Raw genomic sequence first — 14,247 nt, forward strand, 5'->3', positions numbered from 1 at the left:
GAGGCTCCTAATGTATACATGGAGATGTATACAGCACTTCAAAAGTGAAGCATACATTACATACTCCAAAAAAGGCAATTTAGGTTTTTGCCTTCAGGAAACTTTATCACAAAGGTAATCTGAAAAAATTTAGGGAAAACTTGAAAAACATTCTGAAAAGCCATGGCCATAGAATAATACTATGTCGAAGCTTGAGGGTAAACAGATGCAGTTCTGAAGAGATGTCACAGCAAAACCACTATGTCGAAATGTCAAAAATGTGGCTTAAACTAATCTCAGATCATTACCATGACATCTTAATATAACGATGCTGTTCTGAACTAAGAATATTCTTGAAGGGTTTCTCTTCAGTTAGAGAAATGTAGCAGTACAGTATTACATAAATGGTATACCACCACTCTGCTAATATATGGCTACTAATTCAGTTCATGTATTAATGATTCATTTGATCATGAGAAGCATAAATATTCTGGTTTCTCTCATAGTAGTTTCTTAGCATATTTAACAATTTCTAGATTGTTTAAAAACTATTTGTATTCAACCTTCAAGCTTCCCGTAGACATTTTCATTGTTCCTTTCTTGCAACACTGAGCCGAAATGGAGGAGGGGGGTGCTGTCACAAGACATCCTTTTCAACAATTTTCTACACATCTTTACAAAACTAGTATGAAATTGTTCGCAAGAGGGTAACTGTCTGGGAGAAGGTAGAACGCATCCTTACCATGGCAGCTAGATTTGATACCCCATCTCTCAAACTAAAAATATATAGATGTTGGTAAAATACAGTATGGATCCTATTACTGTTACATGGATTGAGAACTGCTTGACCAAAGGGTGCTTGTAAATGGTTCGTCAACTTCTTGGAGAGGAATGACGAGTGGAGTGTCTCAGAGATCTGTCCTGGGCCCTGTGTTATTCAACATATTCATAAATGATTTGGATGAAGGAATATAGGAAGTGCTTATTAAATTAGCAGATGATACTAAAATCGAAGGGGTAGCAAACATACCAGAAGACAGAATCAGGATACAGGATGATCTTGACAGGTTGGAAAATTAGGCTAAAATGAATAAAGTTAATTTTAATAATGAAAAATGTAAAGTACTGCATTTAGGTAGGAAAAATCAAATGCATCACTATAGGACGTGTGAGATTTGTTTTGGCAGTAGTACGTGTGAAAAGGATCTGGGGGTCTAAGTAGACCATACACTGAACATGAGTCAGCAGCATGACTTGGTAGTAAAAAGGCAAATGGGATTTTGGGCTGTATTAAAAGAAGAATAGTGTCCAGATCATATGATTTGATGTTGCCACTTTACTCCACTCTGGTTAGACCTCACTTAGAGTACTGTGTTCAGTTTTGGGCACCACAAATGAAGAAAGATGTAGAGAAACTAAAGCATGTCCAGAGGATGGCTACAAAGATGATGAGGGGTTTAGAGACCAAGATGTATGAGGAAAGGTTGAGGAAGCTTGGTCTGTTTAGCCTAGAGAGAAGATGACTAAAAGGTGATATAACCATCTTCAAATACTTGAAGAGCTGTCATATAGAATAGCGATCCCCAACCTGTGGGCGGCGGACCACATGTGGTCCTTCGACTAATTGGAGGTGGGCCCCGAAGGACGCCTTCTCCCCCCCCCCACCAGCCCTTTACTTCATCCCCCCCCAGCCCTTTACAACACACTTCATTGTTGTGGCGTGTCTGTATCTTATTTTGAAGGGATGTTTAAACATTACCATAACAATCAGAGAGCGTTAGGGCAGTGGTTGAGAGTAGAGGAGTAAACTACCCCCCCCCGGGCCTCAGTAAAAAGTGTTGAGTGGTCCCCGGTGAGTCATTCCCGGCGTTGAGTGGTCCCCAGTGATAAACAGGTTGGGGACCCCTGATATAGAAGATGGAGCAGAGTTGTTTTCTGTTGCCCCAGAGGGTCAGACCAGAACCAGTGGGTTTAAATTAATTAAAAAGAATTTTTGACTAAACATCTGGAAGAAGTTCCTTATAGTTAGAGTGGTTCCTCAGTGGAATAGGCTTTCTCAAGAGGTGGTGAGTTCTCCTTCTTTGGAAGTTTTCAAACAGATGCTAGATAGTCATCTGACAGAAATGCTGATTTTATGAACTTAGGCAGATTGTGAGTGAATGGGCAGGAAGGGATGTGCCAGTGTTTGTCTCTGGTGGCCCTCACCAGAGTAGCTGGAGCAGATTGTAGATGAAACATACATCTAACTGAAAGTTCTATAATGAGAATGGATGATATTTAGCTCTACATCTGAATATAGCTGTCATTCCTGGACTCCATGTTATGTTCAGTTGGTCGTTCATAACTCTGTGACTAACACTGAATTGAGGTTAAAAATCCTGCCATATGACAAGGGCAGGCAATTTAAAATCAAGCGATGCTCCCTGTCACAGCATGACAGGGAGCATCGCTTGATTTTCATGGGCAATAGGGAAATGTTCTCTCTGCCAGTAAAAGTACAGGCATGGAAGTCTTTGTTTGCCTTCAGCAGTTGTGTAGCCAGATTTCTGCCATGTACATCTGTGCTATCATCAGGTGGTACCTGACTGATAACGTAGGGTGGAAAAATAAATTTTTAAATGGTACCAAAGTAGCAATATATTAAAACTACAAACAAGCATGAAAAACTGTGAATTCCACTAAGGTAAAAAAAATTTGAAAGGGCCTTTGAAATCCTGTTGAAAGCCCATTTTTTTGGACACTAAAATCAAAGCTCAAAAATTTTGCATAGCATTAGCATCTCGGTCTTATTTCATGTCGTATGGTCTTCAACTTTTCTCTGGCTTCTGCTTAGATGTTATTGCTTTAATCTAACTTTATCTAACCTCACTATTTATACCTATACCTTTTCACTGTTGCACTAATCTGAGAATGAGTGACTCATGCCTCTGGGAGATATTGAAATTAATGTTCAGTTTGTACATTAGACATCCTTGGAACATCTTCATGGTGTTTGAACCACCCTACATAATGCCCAACATATTATTGACCCATTGATAGCTTGGTCTGTGTAGGGGGGCAGTTAAAATGCCCCCCCCAGCACAGCCCACCAGCTGGCAGCCAGAGTATCTTTCACTTCCCTCCCTTTGCCTGCCATTTAAACAGCTGACTGGTGGACTCTTGAAGCTGTTTAGTTTAAATGACCTGCAGCCATTCTAGGGCTCCCTTTCACTTCCAAAGGGAGTGAAGTGAAAATATAAACCACTGAATTACTCAAATTGAAACCCAAATTGATTCAGGTTTTAGTGATTTGATCATTGCTTTGCATAGGGAAATTGCATTTCTGTTTAGAGGATTTTTAAAAACCCTGACTCAGCATTGACTCAGGTTGTTTTATTTTTTGCTAAACTGAACCAAATCTCACATCCCTGATTCTTGCTATAAATGATAAAATGTGCAAATAACATTCTGGAAAGCAGATCAAGACTGAATGTTAGCTATTTTTGGTGGTAGTTGTGCCGCAATGTCATCATTTATATACCTTTTGTTTTCTTTTGTCTGTTTGCATATAGACCAAACACAACATTAAGATTTCTAGCATCTGTCCCTCTTAATAAAACAGAAAGAAGGGTATTGATGAGCTGAGTCTGGGATCAAAACTCCTGGATTGGTCCCTTGGCCCCGGACTGACAAGTGGAGGGGCCAATCGGAAGATGCAAAGCGCCTTCCGATTGGGCCCTCACTAGGACAGATCAGAGTTCCAGGGCAATCAGGAGACATTGCTGCCAGTCTGCTCCTGATCACCACAGGGAGAGGAGGTCAGCAAGGCTGACAAGGGGGATGAGCGCAGAAGCTTGGACAGGCTGGGCCAGCCCTTTTCATCCCAAAACTGTCCTAACTGTCATGGCCAACTGTAAACTGCCTCAGACCACTGACAGAGCTGGCAGCAGGCTGGTAAGTGTGCTTCCTCCCCCCTCCCTTCAGGCCTGCTGCGAAGGAGCATCTGACAGGCCCTGACTAAGGGGAGGGAGGCCTTTCCAAGAGCAACGCAGGGGAACCTCAGGGCATTCTTTTTGACGGTGGGGAACTTTCCCCTCCTGCCAAATAGTTGGCTGACAGGGAGGCCACAGAAAAGCCCCTTCTCACTTAAAAAACTGTTCTGGCCGGGGGTTAGGCTCTCTTTGCAACTCTCTGCAGATTTGAGGCCTACTGCACAGCGTTATTCTGCAGATGAAACTGGATGCTGTTGCAGAATTTCTTTTCTCTCCTGTTTCATCTGCACAACAGCCCTGTGCAGTAGGCCTCAAGTCTTTCAGTTCAACAACAACCTGTGTGGTAGGCCTTAAATGTTTCTTCTCTACCACAACCCTGTCCAAAGTAGCCCTTTCTGCCTGGGGAACTGATCTTTATACTCTGCAGGTGAGCTATAATTCCAGGAGCTCTCCAAGTCCCACCTGGAGGTTGGCTACCCCTGGGTTAGAAACATTCCTGGAGGTTTGGAGGTGGGACTTCAAAATCGTACAATGCCTCAGAGTCCAGCCTTCAAATAGCCATTTTTGCCTGCCATTGGGAGGGAGTGGTGCAGGTGTGTCCCTCCTGGCCTATGGTCAGCCCTTACCAGCAACTGTTTGTATTCTGGGGCGCAGACAGGTAGACCAGCATCAGTCCCGTGAGTCTGGAAAGTGCAGGAAGATCTAAATAAATATTTACAGCCTGAAACTGTAAGTGGTGAACAAGTAAATGGCTGGAACTGACTTGACTTTTTCCAACCTTGGCCTGGCAAATAAAAAAACAGTATAAAAAACCTTACTAAGATCAAGACTGCTGTGCACAGTCTTCCTCTTAGGGTTGCCAGCTTCCATGTGAGGCTCTCTACCCCACCTCCCTCATGGGAGTCTGCTATGGGGAGAGGAAGGGAAGACAACTGGAAAATGCTTTGAGACACCTGAGGCCTGCTGGATCACTGCAGCCCATTTCCGATTCTCACAGCCCCACATACCTCACAGGTTGACTATTGTGGGGAGACGAAGGGAAAAGATGTTTGTAAACCGCTTTGAGACTCCTTTGGGTAGTAAACAACAGGGTACAAAAATCCGTTCTTCTTTTAAGGAGCAATCATGAAAGAAGCATGTGGGCACATAACATTTTATCAACAGTGGAAAAATGGAGAAGAAGGAACAGGGTGGACACCTGTGTACTGTGACTACCCCATGTGTATTAGGGCAGAGGGGCATTTTGGTGTCTGTGGCCTAAGTCACACAAGAAAGGAAATGACCCAGAACTGGGAGGAATTGGTTGCCTTGTAATCTTCCCCTAAGAAGAGTCTCCAGTCTGATTTTCCCTTCACATATCTGAAGACATGGCTCTGGAAAGCTCATCTGTAACCACTATGCCTCAATTCCCAAAGGTCCGTCCTGTCCCATATGCAACGAACATTCCAAACCACAGGTTCTTGACACCTATTTCTCCACACCCATGGCCTCATTTGCCACCACAACCTCCCACACAAAACATATTCAACCCCATGCCCTTACAGACTGGACAACTCCTCCCTTTCCTCTTCCCACTGCCAAGCTCTAGCGCCCGTTGTATTTTTGGATACAACGGGCTTTGCCCCTAGTCTTTAATATATAATAGCTACCATAGGACCACTACTTTTCCAGAATTCTTTTACTAAATGTACTTGGGAGAAGCTGCTATTACTCTGAATATTGCCACCCTGTGCAATAGTTTTGTGGGCAATATTGGCATAAAGATAAACAGGGTCCGGACCAAGGTAAAACATGCCAGTTTCATGGCCATTCTGGTATTAGCTCTAGAGAGGTCAAGGGTTCGTTTCAAATAATTAGCTTACATACCATAGGTCATTCTGTTCTCTGTCCTGAGTAGCCAGTCTTCTTCTGTGCTACTTCTTATGCAATACTTTAGACATTAACTCTTTCTTGTATCTTCTGTAGTTCAACACTACATAGTATTTTGTTGCATATTTTTATTCCTGAATATAACCTAGTTAATAATTCGGGTCTGTATGCATCCTGGATTATGAATACAGATTGATCTTCTGAACTGCTGCATTGATTGCATGCCATATTGATTGAGAATTTGACCTAGTTCCTGTCTCTACCACACCTCACATGCATAGGATGGTTTCCTGCTCAGGAATCAAATCAACTCTTTTAAGATTAAATTGTATGCATTTGCATCCCCTTTTGCATCCCCTTTTGCACTATGGCAGACCCCTTGAATTAGATAATCAAAGGTAGGCATGTAACACTATAGGACAATTTAGTCCTTTCCTCTTTTCCATGATTCCATGCTCCTAATCACAATGCAGCTGTCACACAGGGGTATAACATTTCATTTCCCTGACCTTATCTGCAGTATGAGTTAAGGGTAGGTGCTGAAAAGTGATATTACTTGGATCCTACTGCCTGCATAATAATTTGATTGCATGCCTCTTAAGGATATGAAATTTTTTGAAGGGGTGATCATTTACCTTGCCCTCAAAGAAACAGGGGAATATTTATTGGTTTCTGTATAATGCAGGTCAAGAGGTAGGGCCAAAAAGTAGAAAATGAAACCATAATGATCTGAAAAGGTAGAAAATTAAATACAAAAAACATCATAGGATAGCTAATATAATAGGAAGAAATGTATTTCATTGGTGACTAAACTCTGTGCTGCCTATTTAAAAAAAACTTTAGTTGATGGGAATACTTGTACAAAAAATTTAGTTGGGGAAGTTTTAAAGTGATGCATTGAGTAATTGTAAATCTAACAGAAGATATTTTCTAGCTATGGTTTAGGTTTAAGCTAAAAGAGATAATCTAATTAAAAGAAGAAGTTTTTAGGATACATGACATCAGAGAGAGAAAATAGAGGCTTTCCCTTATTTTCAAGAAAGCCATGTCAAAGTGCAGCTGCTAGGGTCCTCACAAGAACATCTTGGAGGGCCCATATCGAGCCTTTGCTGAGGCAGCTGCATAGGTTGTCAGTTGTTGCCTGGATTGAGTTCAAGGTTTTGGTTTTGACCTTCAGGGTCCTATGTGGTCTGTGCCCCACATATCTGAGGGATTACCTGTCCCCCTATGCTCCTCGCAGGGCTTTACACTCTGCAGGCACTGATTTGTTGGTGATTCCCAGCCCGAGAGAGTAAAGCCTGGCCTCGACCAAGGCCAGGGCCTTTTTGGTCCTGGCCCCAACCTGGTGGAATGAGCTCCCAGGTGATCTGCAGGTCCTGCGGGAGCTTTCCGTATTCTGCAGGGCCTGTGGAGCTCTTCCGCCAGGCTTTTGGTTGCAACCAAGGCATTGAGGAAGATCACTGAATGATCATGCCCCACCCAGGGCTGGTGTTAGCACCTGGGCGTTGTCAGCTAGGGGAGCACCGTCCTCCCCAATAATGGGTATTAGTCTTGGACACGGGCCTTGTGTTATCTATCACCTGTTCACTGTGTATTTTTATATTGTATCAGTATGTCCTTTTAATGGAGATTTTAATGAGGACCTTGTGGCCTGCCACGAGTCATTGTATGAGAGTGGTGGGATATAAATCACACAGATAGAACGTTTATGCACTGGAGGTTTCAAGCCAGGCTGCAAGCTGGAGTCTTAGTCGTGGCAGGTTTTCCCACCTCTTCCTGCACTTCCTGTTTAACTGAATAGGAAATTTCTCCTCTTACCAGGTCTATTCCCCTTTTTGGGCCAAATGGGAGTCTCCGTCTAACTACCCACTCATCCTTGGCCAACTTTCCTCAATTTCCTCAAATGTCTGTGTTGAACTGCTTTCAGTCAGGACTAGATTCTGAAATTAACCCTCCACAGTCATTTAGCTGTTTCTATAGCACTTCTAAACTTTCCATCACACCATCAGAGACCTGTAAATAAAGAACAGAGTGTAAACTCTGGAAAATATCATATAGAAATATATCTAGTATCCATAGAGTCTGGCTCCTTGATCGTATGACCTGCTGTGGAGATGCAGTTGTGACATTGCTGTTTATGACACCAGGGCCAAGTTCTGGCCTTGGTGCTGCTACTACTACTTTGTAAATGATTGGCTTCCTGCCATGGCTGTGGCATAAAGGAAAAGGACACTGAGAAGGTGGACATTCTGCAACCTGTGAGGATTGGCATTTAGACTCTTTCATGCCAGAGATCAGACCTATATTTTGGGAGGTTTTTTTGTTTAACCTATCAGCTAAAAAGTGAAACAATAAAAACATAGGAAATATAGTGAAAAAGACATATATTATGTGACTGAAAGCATCCACACCCACATGACCTGCCATTACTGTTAATTTTTGCTGTATTAAAAATTCAAGCTGTTTCCACTTAGACAAACTATGATAGATCTTGCAATAGACAGAGAGAGAGAAAATTAGATGTTTTCAGGTAAAACTGTGCCAGTATGGCAAGGAATAACCCCAGAATAGAATCTCATTCAGTGCATACTTCATTGTGCAGGCTTTTTGTACCGTGGATTATTTGTAGAGCTGCTCCCACAAGGAGAAGGGGATCACTCAGTGCTTCCCTACCATTGTTCAGTTGACCAGACAGGGAGGAAATGGCAGGAAACTGGAGGGGGATCTCAGCAGCATCCTAATAAGCTGATGTAACTCCCTGTGTTCCCAGATGTGATGTCAATGTGTCAGTGGGCAGGATACATTGCCAGTGACATGAGTACATCACTGGGGCAGGCCTCCACCACCCACAAGTCCCCTTGTCTGTTGTAAAAAAAAAGAAAAAAAAAGTATGGTTCTTTTTATCATATGTGGTGGAAATGTGAAAAAAATGTACAAGAACTGGGCTAAGGTTCATGCCATAATGCAGAAAATGTGGGATTTTTCCTTTGAAGCCTGAATATATGTTATTAAGCCTACCACCGCAGTGCCTCCCAACACAAACAAGAAGTCTATTCTTCTATGCCACGACGGCAGCAAGACTAATTCTGGTTAGAAAATGGAAAATGCAGGAGCTATCGTCAATAGAAGATTGGCTGAGTAAATTGGCGGATCTCGCCAAGATGGCTAAATTGATATTAACCATTAATGGAAAAATGAAGAAGCTTTTCAAGAACAATGGGGTCCTTATTTGAACTACTTAAGAAAGTAAAATATACGGGGAAAGGAGTGGATTCTACTATTATAATATTTTTAGAGTCTAAATAATAGCTTTATTAATGTTTATTATACATATCTATTTTGTTTCTATTTTGGGGGGGAAATAAAAAAAATTAAAAAAAAAAGTAGTAAAGAAAAACTGTCCCAAGATGACTATTCATTATTTTGATTTCTAGGCAAATTAAAAAAGAAGAACTTAATCAGGCCTTCAAAGTCCTTGATGAAACTCACAGTATACTAGTCCCCAAACGTTAAACTTTAATTACATTTTATACTCTCCCCACCCCTGCCCATGGCAATCCAAAGGAACTTTAATGAGGAAGCTTATAAATCAGACTTGTTTCCAGGATTGTCTGTCCACCTTGTGAAGGTGACATGGTGCTTCAAATGATGAATACTGTCATGTTTTGATTAAAAAGTCAGAAGTCCTCTAAAAGGGTCAGCATGGTGAATTGAACAATGAATCTTGAACAGTTTTTCATTCTGAAATTATTTAACGAAGAAAATGGATGTTTCATGAGACATGAATTCTGACATTCTATCACATTATATGGTAAATAGAACAAACAGTTGTTTTTTGTTTGTGTGTGTGTTTGTAAAGAGGAAGCTATAAAAGCCGAAGACAGTAGCTGCTGTAAGGCACTATCTCATTTAAACAGATATTAAATGTGGGTGCCAGTGGTGTGATCATCAGCTGCTTCCCATTTTGTGAATAAATTGCTAAGGAGGAGTCTTTTGCTTACCAGATGTGACCTAGATTTAGAATCCCAAAGGCAACAAAAAGTCTATTGTGTAAAAACAAAACAATTGCTGGTAAAATGCATGCTAAATGGGTTTATCTCACATTTCCAGGTGTTTAAAATGTTAAGGAATTACTGCTTCATTTATTAAAAATAATTGCAGAACATGTTCCACAAATCAAATTTGGATAAAGACTTTTGATGCTGGTTGTGTTGCAGCAAGCTTTTTAAAATAGTGAAATGAACAGAGAAGTTGGATATGATAATAAACATTGGAATGGGGGAACAAGCTCATATAAAAGGTTGAGGTACCACTGTAGTACCGACATTTGGTTTAGGAGCATAAATACTTTGATATTTTTTTGCAATTTATGTCAACTACCTTTTAAGAAATCCCATTTATCACAGCTTTAATGTCTCTCAATTGTTATTTAACAAGTAAGCATATGAATTATTTTGTTCTGTCTTGTTTTGAAATGTGCATCTGTAGGTGCTGCTACTAGGAAACCAGACCTGGAGCCAGAGAAGCAAACGGACCATACTGTTAAAATTGCCGGAGTGATTGCGGGAATCTTGTTGTTCGTTATTATATTTCTGGGGGTTGTTTTGGCTATGAAGAAAAGGTGAGCAGTTATTCCTCTTTGTCTATGCATTTTTGTGTTGGAGCATCTCCTGCAGCAGTTTTGAGTAAGATACATACTAAGTTTCCAGTGACCATAACGGAAAGAAATGCTGCTTATTTTCCTTAAAGCTGTGGTAGTGGTGTATAATACTGTAACATCCAACTCGCTCCTTCTGCAGCATTATTATTAAATAAATGTTAGTGCTTGCGTGTTCACATTCTCATGAAATTAATGTCTTCAAAATACCCCAAAGTCAGTGATTCTGCACTTATACTGCAGTACTGTAGTAACAGTCCAAATGATTTAAGAACTGTATCTCTCTGCTGTGTCTTGGAGCAAGCATGAAAAAGAGAGGCATATTGATTCCTTATAGAAATCTCAGAAAATTGTTCTCCTCGAATATAAAAGAAAATTAACTCAAAACACACAATATGACAGGACAGAAGTTTAAGAGTGAATGTGCTGCGTGACTTTTTTCAGGGCCAACTTTTGCTCTATAATTTTGTTCCTATAAAAGCAAAGCAAATGATATTGTTTAAATGATTCTGAAGACAATTTATGGCATATTCATTTTGGCAACAGAGAGAGAGAGAGAGAGCACACTGCACACCATAGTTGGAAAACACCACAGAGTAATGGTTATCAACCTTCCTAATGCCGCGATCCTTTAATACAGTTCCTCATGTTGTAGTGACCCCCAACCAGAAAATTATGCAAGTGTTCTTTCACGGAAATTAAACTGAAGCTGACCAATGGCATGAAGATCCATTGTTCATGGTTGTATATAAATTGGTTTTTTTCCGGGGTTTCTCAGTTCAGCTCTGCCTGCCACCAAGCCAGTCTTGCTCTTTTCCGCTGCTTCAGACAGATGAACACTTATTTCGATCTACCCTACAAGGCTGTTGTGTGGATGGCACCTCCCCAGCCAAGCTGCTTGCCCTGCTGCGACCCATGTGAAACGGTCGTCTGACCCCCAGGTTGAGAACCACTGCTATAGAACATATATCTAATTGACTCTAGAAGCTATTCTTGGCATTGTTGACAGTGCAGCATCCCTATGAAAATGTGAAACGTTTTCATTGGAAACCGCCTTCCTTTGCAGTTCTGTTTTTCCTACATGTGGCACTTATCACTGCAGTTCCTATTGGTTTTATGTGATCTCAGGTGTAGTTGCTATGGGTGAAAACTTCAAGATGTAAAATGTAACAACAGGCTTGTAAAACTCTTCAAGTACGTTTAAGATATCAACAGATCAGTAGGGTCCCTGAAGAATGAGAGTAAGCTAAATGGGACTTAGTGAAGAAAGGAATAGGTGAAAGAATCAAGAAAAAGTATATGAAAAAAGTACAGGGACCCAAGTATAAATGAAATAAAATATTAGTAAGTCCTGGGCTGTAGCGTCAGAAATATTTTTGATATATGGCAGTTTTAATTCCATCTGTAGTAAGGGTAGTAGACGTGAGTGGAGTGTAATGAGATAAAAGATGTCTCAAATAATGAAGTAACAATTATATGTCCAGACTGAACAGTTTTCAGTATTTTCTTTGATGTTTAGGAGGTTCTCTGGGCCTTAGTTTTATTCTTCACAAGAAATTATGTCAAATTTTAATTTGTCTGATCTAAATATTGTAGGTATCTTTCTGTGTTACAGGCCACACTCATGCATTTTCATAAACTAGTTGGTAGCATTTGGGGAGAATACTGTAAATTCTGACAGTCAGTGTTTATATCATCTCTTACTAAAGATGGAGTTTTCTAGGCAGAAGTGCTAGTTTGCATAATTAATTGTCATTTTAGTTCAAATGCATGTGCTGCTACATCATGTATAGTTGGAAAGGGACACTGTTTTACCTATTTACCTATTTTTAATGAGTGAGGCAAATACTGTATTATCAATAACTGAAAAACAGTCAAGGATTCCTGATTTTATTACAGTTGTGTGGCTTGGTACTCTATATTCTTGTTTACTTACTTTGTCGTCATTGTTTTTAATAATGTTTATAAGGGGGAAACTAAATTTTTGCTTTTTCAATAGTAACTGAAAATTGAAAAAGTTTATACTTCTATAAATATCAACTAAAGTCTAAAGCAAAGCCACTGTACATTCTTATTAAGCAGTTTGTGATAAAATAGGAACTTCCCTGGTTTTAAAAATTAGTCTATATTCAGCTGCCAAATTACAGCCATATCAGTAGAATCACAGTCAAATAAAGGTGTGACATACAATTCACAAAATATGTTTAAATTATTTAGTAGTATTACTGGCTTGGAACTTACCTAAATTTTCAGTGAAAGGGGCTTTTATCCATGGACACAAAACTAACCTGACTCCTTCCTGTTGCAGCAATATCTGCCCCCTTCAGGTTGCTTTTGGGAAATGGAGGACTTTTGGGAAATGGAGGACACCCAGGAATAGTTGTGGGCTTTGGAGGTTTTCTTCTGATGTTTTCAGCTGGAAGGGATAGATCTTCCACAGAAGACTTTCTATAGGGGATAAGGGGTTTTCCTTTGGAATTCATGTATTTCCAACCCATGTATTCAATGTTCTGGCCTTTTACTGAATCAGAAAATTGATTTGGAGATACAAAGTTGGAAATTAGACTAGAAAAGAAATCTGCACATTTTCTGGTATCATTTTCATTTATTTATTTATTTATTTATTTATTTATTTATTTATTTATTTATTTATTTATTTATTTATTTATTTATTTATTTATTTATTTATCATACTTAGATACCGCCCTCCCCGGAGGCTCAGGGCGGTTTACATCATAACAAAGAACAATACATAAAACAGTCTGTAAAACATGTATAACTGATAACTAATAATTGTAACCAAATAACAGCACAATATAACAGTATAACAATATAGTAGTACTAACAGGTCCAGGGCTTATTGATGGAATTTTTCTACAATTTCTTGATACACTTCTGAAAAGTGGAACCTCACCTGCAATTCTGCCACAGGCCTCTAGCCCATCTCTCTGTAAACCCCTGAGAAAGAACATTTTGGGATTTTATTTCACTTTTCTGTGATCTAGTTCGCTATTTTAGTAAGTTTTAGTAACTATGGCTCCATACCTCTCTGAAAAATGTGTCACTTTTGTGGGCATATTTGTTGATGGTTCCAGGTTTCTAAATTCCTGTGAAGATCACTGAACTATATTCACTTAAAATACTAAACTGACTCAGTTTACATCTTGGGTAATCGTATGTCAACGTATGAGCTTGTTCATTTCCCACAGGACTTCAGAGTGCAATGGGTCTTTGTGAGGTTAACTAGCATGATAGCTGGCAGTGTAGGATACACATCAAAGCATAACTTGTTCATATGGATAACATATGGCAGCGCAGGAAGAAGCAGCATACAGTCTGATGAGTACCTAGTTGTTTATATTAGCATAATATAAAATGTTCCACTGCAATATACTTCCTCCAAAATTGGCAGAGGAAGGAGATGGTATTTAATTTTCAATCCTGTTAATCAGGTCACTAAAATCTGTGCTGATCTTTGGCCTGAGTTCTTTCCACAATCAGGATAAGATTTTCACTTTCTACAAAACTTGCAGTAGTTTTGTAACATGCACCAATGTAAAACTGGACTTGAGACTGTATTACTCTCGAACGTCATTCTTGGACACTTTTGAGTCAAAGGCTTAGGTGGGGTGGCTTAACTGAATGACCCTATGTGGTCGCTTCCGGCTCTGTGTGATTCTGATTTTTATTGAAAATGATAATCCATAGGACGGAGCACTTCCTCCAGTGTTCCCTCACCAAGCTCTGAAGACAGTAATCATCAGACAATTG

The 14,247-nt window shown here is 40.0% G+C and overlaps 1 protein-coding gene across 1 annotated transcript in view; it reads left to right on the forward strand.

Moving 5' to 3' along the window:
* PTPRM (protein tyrosine phosphatase receptor type M) overlaps positions 1-14,247 on the forward strand; it is a 525,104-nt gene that overhangs the window by 351,166 nt on the left and 159,691 nt on the right. Inside the window, exon 15 of the mRNA XM_077352746.1 lies at positions 10,308-10,440. Within this exon, the coding sequence (XP_077208861.1) occupies positions 10,308-10,440 (133 nt within the window). The remainder of the gene's footprint in view (positions 1-10,307; positions 10,441-14,247) is intronic.

The sequence above is a fragment of the Paroedura picta genome, chromosome 9 (assembly GCF_049243985.1).
Source record: "Paroedura picta isolate Pp20150507F chromosome 9, Ppicta_v3.0, whole genome shotgun sequence".
Classification (NCBI taxonomy): Eukaryota; Metazoa; Chordata; class Lepidosauria; order Squamata; family Gekkonidae; genus Paroedura; species Paroedura picta.